Source organism: Diadema setosum, chromosome 1 (assembly GCF_964275005.1).
Source record: "Diadema setosum chromosome 1, eeDiaSeto1, whole genome shotgun sequence".
NCBI lineage: Eukaryota > Metazoa > Echinodermata > Echinoidea > Diadematoida > Diadematidae > Diadema > Diadema setosum.
Window position 1 is genome coordinate 3330411 of NC_092685.1, and position 6460 is coordinate 3336870.

Genomic DNA, 6460 nt, shown 5'->3' on the forward strand with positions numbered 1-6460 from the left:
AAAGAAGATTAATGACTACATATTATATTCAACAATTAACACTATTTTGATCATCCCGTTTTAATTAATTCAGACAGAACGCACCATGAGATAAGGACAGGTGCACATTGTGCGATGAAATCATCATCAGGTAAACTTCCTGATTAAGAAATATATATATATATATATATATATACATGTATGTATATATATATATATATCTATATATATACATATACATATACATATATATATAGAGAGAGAGAGATAGATAGATTATATATATATATATAGATATATATAGATAGATAGATATAGATATAGATATAGATATATAGATATATAGATATAGATATAGATTATATACATGTATTAGAGAGAGAGAGAGAGAGAGAGAGAGAGAGAGATAGATAGATAGATAGATATCGTGGTATTTCATCAATGTAGATGGTTGGATAGTTGTTTTTCCTCTCTCTCCTTTCTCATCATGGATTTTTTATGGAAATTCAAGACAACGAAGTGTTCAAGAGCATGGTAGTAATATCTTGCCTGAATGGGCACAATTAAGTGTCATTTATAACTTGTGATTATACTTCAAACAATACAATTAATGTGAGAAATTCATATCTCACTGTTCACATGTTAGAACTTTCAACTACAATGCCATTCCATTCTTGATTCTATTGTATTCTGTAAATCATCAGACTATACCATTCACAACTAGGTATTGAGGTGGTTTACAAATGCTACAACTTTTAAAATGACTAGATAATTAGCATACACAGGAATACATTTTACAAGAATAATCTTTGGTTTATCATACAACCAATAGAAGACAGACATACATGTATATCCAAGATTCAGGCTGGATATATAATATAGAATTCTCTCATAACTACTGTAGTGAATGGATGTACATGTTCATGTATTTAGACTTGTGGAAACTACATCTTCATATGAATATCTAAAAAAAAAAAAGATTAACAGCAATTACAGTAGTTGTAATATTTAGACTTGTGGAAATTCCATTTACACTCCCTTAATGACTGGTAACTACATCTTCAAATGAATATCTTTTAAAAAAATAACAATAGTGGCCTACATCATTACAGGACTGCAATAACAAGGTTCTAATGGTAAAATGTCTTCCACTAAATTGTAAAAAAAAAGTCAATGACGATCTATTTGCAAGTCAATAAGAGAAATGCACACAGACAATTTGTAATATACATAAAGATTATGTATATACAAATTGTATATGTGTGTGTGTGTGTGTAATACATATAGAATAAGGTATGATTGACTGAATAAACATAGTTGCTAGCTTTTGTGTTGATTATACATTTATTGGAATTAACGCAAGTGCTTCAGTGTAGTGTAGGAATAATAGCAAGGTCATACCGGTACTTGGTACCACCAATACCTTGTTATAACTGGTAGGCCTATAAATACATTGTTTTCAGCAAGCTTGTTATAACTGGGTTCCCCTGTACGAGAAGAACAATTTGACTCTCTTTTAAATCAACATTAAAGCCCACTCTATAGCTGATTCCTATAATAAAGAACATTGATGCAGCAAAATTTAGCTGCAACTAAAGTTGGTTTTATTGGTCCCAAAGTGTGAATTTTCTTTAAACATCATAGTTCGTATTCTTGCCAACCTGATGCATTGTATCTTGTCATTAAAGGGAAAGCAAACCCAAAGAGCAATGTGGATTGAGTGAAAGCAGCAAAATTAGTAGAACACATCAGTGAAAGTTCTAGGAAAATCGGACAATCGATGCAAAAGTTATGAATTTTTAAAGTTTTGGTGTTGGAACCGCTGGATGAGGAGACTACTAGAGGATATGACGTATGAGTGGACAACAATACAAAGAAAATATAAAGGAAATTCAACAAAAATTCACTTTTCTAGAATTATGAAAGAGCAATGGACCAATCGCTTTCAGAAAGCAGGGGGAATAATTGCTACCCTTAACATATGTAAATATCAAGTTGATGGAATTTGCAATTTTCATGAAAAATGGATTTTTGTACTATTTTCTTTATATTTTCTTGGTATTGTTGTCCACTCATACGTCATAACCTCTAGTAGTCTCCTCATCCAGCGGTTCCAACACCAAAACTTTAAAAATTCATAACTTTTGCATCGATTGTCCGATTTCCCTCAAACTTTCACTGATGTGTTCTACTAATGCTGCTGCTTTCACTCAATCCACATTGCTGTTGGGGTTTATCTTCCCTTTAATATGTTTCTACATCCTACCTATATAGAGAGCATATCACAAAGAAATCTACTTTAATACACCATGTAATACAATGTATCATGAGTTTCCTCAAACCAATCTTACAATTTTATAGGGCAATAAGAGGCATCACAGTTTAACAGTATAGTGTATGTCTCAACACACTTTTGAGTAAAATACAGTGTAGCTCATTATGTATAAATTTAATTGCCTTGTCCCAAAACACCAATACCCTAACATTGATGAAACACATGCACATCTTTGTAACATTTTAAGTTCATTGCATTAATATTTTTGAAGCATAATCCCATTTAGCCACTGGTGCTCAAAATGATTCCCTTTGAACTCATGTAATTCTGTACCCAACACTCAATGGCATGACTGAGGCTATAAATCTGGTGACTAAGTAGCAAGAAAATGTGCTAAAAGTCAAGTCTAGATGGTGATTGGTACATCACATATCTCTTCACCCAACAAAAGTGAAATCTGAGAATACCTGCATATAAGAAAGACCTAAGTCAATTAGTAAGAATTATCCAAATACATTGTACTTGTAATTTTTCTGTAATAGTTGCCTGATCAGGTCACCAAACAATAACCCTTACTTTCTTCTTCTTCTTCTTAATTTGGTGGCCTGACATTAATTTCTAGTAGCCCCTTGCCACCACCAATGTCAAGACCTGGTTATGAAAACAAATTGAAATGTAAAACAGCCATTTGAATGATGATTATTGTTTGCATTACTTCACATAGGGTCTCCAAAGGGGCTAAATTAGGACTTGGTCCATTTTTATATTCAGGTAATCATAATCTCACTTCTGATCTTTTATCTTTAGCAAAATGTATTTCTAAGAGATCATATGTACAACTTGTAAGATGAACCCAAATGTAGAATGCATACTGGGTGAATGGTGATTAAAGTACAGTGACAGGCATCTCAAAAACAGAAACAGATACATCTTTTTCAAAATATCACATACACATTCTAGAAGCTGGAATGATCTGTGGTAAAGCCAAAGGTGAAAAAAAAAAATTCAAAAGTACCTTTGCTCTCAAGAAGTACAATCTAAGTATAATGGCACATGCACAAGAATTTTAGGAATTGGGACTTGGAAGACAATGTCATAAACGCTTGAATTCATGATCAAGAACCAAAATGATGAAATGAAAAAAAAAAATGTATTCATCCATTAATACTATTCAAAAGAAAAGTTAATAGCAGTAATAGCAGGTGTTTATCCACCTTGAAGATGATATCCAGTACATTTGCATTAAGGCAAGCTGTATTTTTTGCACGTTTCTGTTTTTATCTGTGAAGAGCAGTTGACACACGAAATTCACAAACAAAGGCAAAATATATCACGTTATGAAACCCTTGCTGTTGGGTTCTAAACCAACTCTTGTGATATATAAACACATTCATAGCCAAAATATATACCAAGTGACATACAAAATGATAAGGCACTCTTTTGTTATAGTGGTTGTACATCACCACATACTGCTACCTCTCTACTCAAACTTTGCCTGTGTCATTTTGATCAGGCAATCCCATAACTTCTCCCTTAACTTTTGGTTATATGCCAAGTGGGATGCTTCTGTCTGTCTCAGGTTAACAAAGTACTTTCCTGTCACATTTTCAAATTCTTCATCAATCGCCAAATGAAATTCATCATCTGCTTGTTCAACTGGAATCCCAATCTTGCCCCAACTTTTCAGAAGCATTTGTGTGTTGACAGTTCCAGGGTCCAGGCAGTTGGCAGTGATATTGTGTGCTTTCAGGCGGTCCGCCATCTCAAGATTGAACATTATCTCACAGAGTTTGGATTGTCCGTATGCCTTGCGCCCATTCCCGTAGCCATTGGTTAGCTGCAGGTCATCCATGTCTAATGATCTTGCATCCAAGTGGGAGATGGAACTGACATTAATTATTCTACTTTTATGACCAGCTTTCAAGAGATCCAGTAAGAGTGAGGTGAGTAAGAAGGGAGCCAACACATTCACTGCAAAGGTCATCTCAAACCCATCTGCAGACTCAAGACGCTCTGTTTCAAAAACACCAGCATTGTTAACAAGTACGTCGATATGAGTCTGAGTTGCATGCAATTCCTCAGCAAGTTTTCTGACCTCAGCAAGGCTAGACATGTCTGCGATGTAGCCCTTGATATTTTGATTTCCCGACAGCTTCAGCTCCTCCACAGCAGCCGCTACCCGTGAGGGGGATCGCCCGTGAACAAGAACAGAGGCACCGGTATTCGCAAGGAGCGCAGCGGTGTGTTTCCCAATACCACTTGTGGCACCAGTTACGAGAAATATGCGAGGTGCCATTATTTACAAACTGCTCCTAAGCCAAACACTGACAGTAAAATACAAGTAGACGCGGCCGCTAGATTTATGCATGAACGTGTTTGAGAACTTTACCTTAGTAGCCAACGTTACCGAGTTCACTCGAGTGACGTTACATCGCTCAGCCGGTACATGGGTCGCATCAAAGTCTCATTCAAAGATCCTACACACTCGACACACGCTGGTCTTGGTCAGAGTAGCTCCATGGTCAGATCACTCGTGACGAAAGGTGATACATGTATGTAATGTGGGTGTTCACCACGCACGCGCGCTACTCAGGCCACTGGCTAGTTCGATTCGGGTCAAGGCGTCGGCCCTATTCCTGTTCCTCAGCCGCGATGCCCCTTGAGCCGACTAGGTGCACTAACCACCCCCCCCCCCCCCACACACACACATACACATAAACACATTTATCACCAAACGTTTAGCAATCCTTAATCATATGAAATAGAATTTGAAAATTCACACATGATTGTAAAGATGCTCATGGAATAACCATGACAAAATGTGTAATGTATGTAATTGACAATGAGCTCGAATATAAACCATTTTCAGTATGCCCTGAATTTTGCAGGCACACACATCACATTATCACATTATCAGAAACTCATTTTGACAGTAGGCCTACTTGTAGGCCCTGTAACTTATTTTTTTTATTTTCATTGAGATATGAAATTACATGTAGTATCACTTCCAGCACTATTGCAGTAGATCATTATATCAATTATTTGTAAAGTTTTGATTAGTTCTTTGTGCTAACAAGCAGAAATACATTTTCCTATTATGACTATACATGATAGAGTTTGGTAACATCATCATGACTGAATGGCTGAATGATGCACCTCGGTTACCATTTTTGTAGCCACCTGTTAGGGACTGAAAGTACCGCCTTTTCATTCCTGTTTGGATAGTTTTCCTTAATTGCTAGAGATATGTACCAGTACCTCGCCGTTTAACATGTTCCCGTTCCAAGTATAAGACTTTTGTAGTACAAATGTATACTCAGTGGTGAAATCTTTGCGGAAGATATTGCTGCGTGTGCCTAATGTAAATTCATTTTGTGTTACTAAGCAAGCGAACTGCATGGATAGGGGAATGAAACCCAAATATAAATACAACTATAGGACCTACATGTGGATTGAGTGAATGCAGCAATATTATTAGCACACATTAATACAAGTTTGAGGAAAATTGGACAATCCGATCAAAAGTTAAGAATCTTTAAATTTTGGTGCCCCCATTGCTGGATGAGAAGACTACCAGAGTTTGTGATGTCACATCCATATGAAAAACAATGTTTAATTTTTTCAATTTTCTAGCACAATGAGAGTACTTACTTTGCTTCTTTCAGAAAGCAGGGGGAATAATATTACCCTAATGTATATCAGTAACAAGTCACTGGAAAGTACACTTTTCATTCAAAGACATTTTGGGGTGTATATATATATATATATATATATATATATATATATATATATATATATATACATATATTCATTCAAAGACATGTTTGGAATCACTTTTCATATGTCATATATTTCAATATTTCATATTTCATTGGAATCACTTTTCATATGTGACATCACAATCTGTAGTAGTCTTCTCATCCAGCGATTGTGGGACCAAAACTTTAAAAATCCATAACTTTTGAAGGGATTGTCAAATTTTCCTAAAACTTTCACTGATGTGTTCTACTAACATTATTGTATTCACTCAATACACATGCATATTTGGGTTTCATTCCTCTTCAAGCAGTCACAACACACAGGAGCTAATAGCACAGAAATTGACCTTCACCAGAACTTTGACATGCAGGAAGTCTGTAACATTGGCTAAAATTTCCTCATCATATCTGGTATCTCACTATATCAGGGATAAAAACAAAAGAATAT

At 35.5% G+C, this 6460-nt stretch overlaps 1 protein-coding gene across 1 annotated transcript; it reads right to left on the reverse strand.

The window, feature by feature from the left end:
* Window positions 1-3299: 3299 nt before the first annotated feature.
* On the reverse strand, window positions 3300-4704 carry LOC140233317 (polyprenol dehydrogenase-like). The gene has a single exon (XM_072313431.1). The coding sequence runs from the start codon at window positions 4548-4550 to the stop codon at window positions 3735-3737; it is 816 nt and encodes a 271-aa protein (XP_072169532.1). The 5' UTR covers window positions 4551-4704; the 3' UTR covers window positions 3300-3734.
* Between the last annotated feature and the right edge of the window lie 1756 nt (window positions 4705-6460).

What these genes read in the sequence shown, in the direction of transcription:
- LOC140233317 (XM_072313431.1), bottom strand. Translation starts at nt 4,550, where the DNA reads ATGGCACCTCGCATATTTCTCGTAACTGGTGCCACAAGTGGTATTGGG.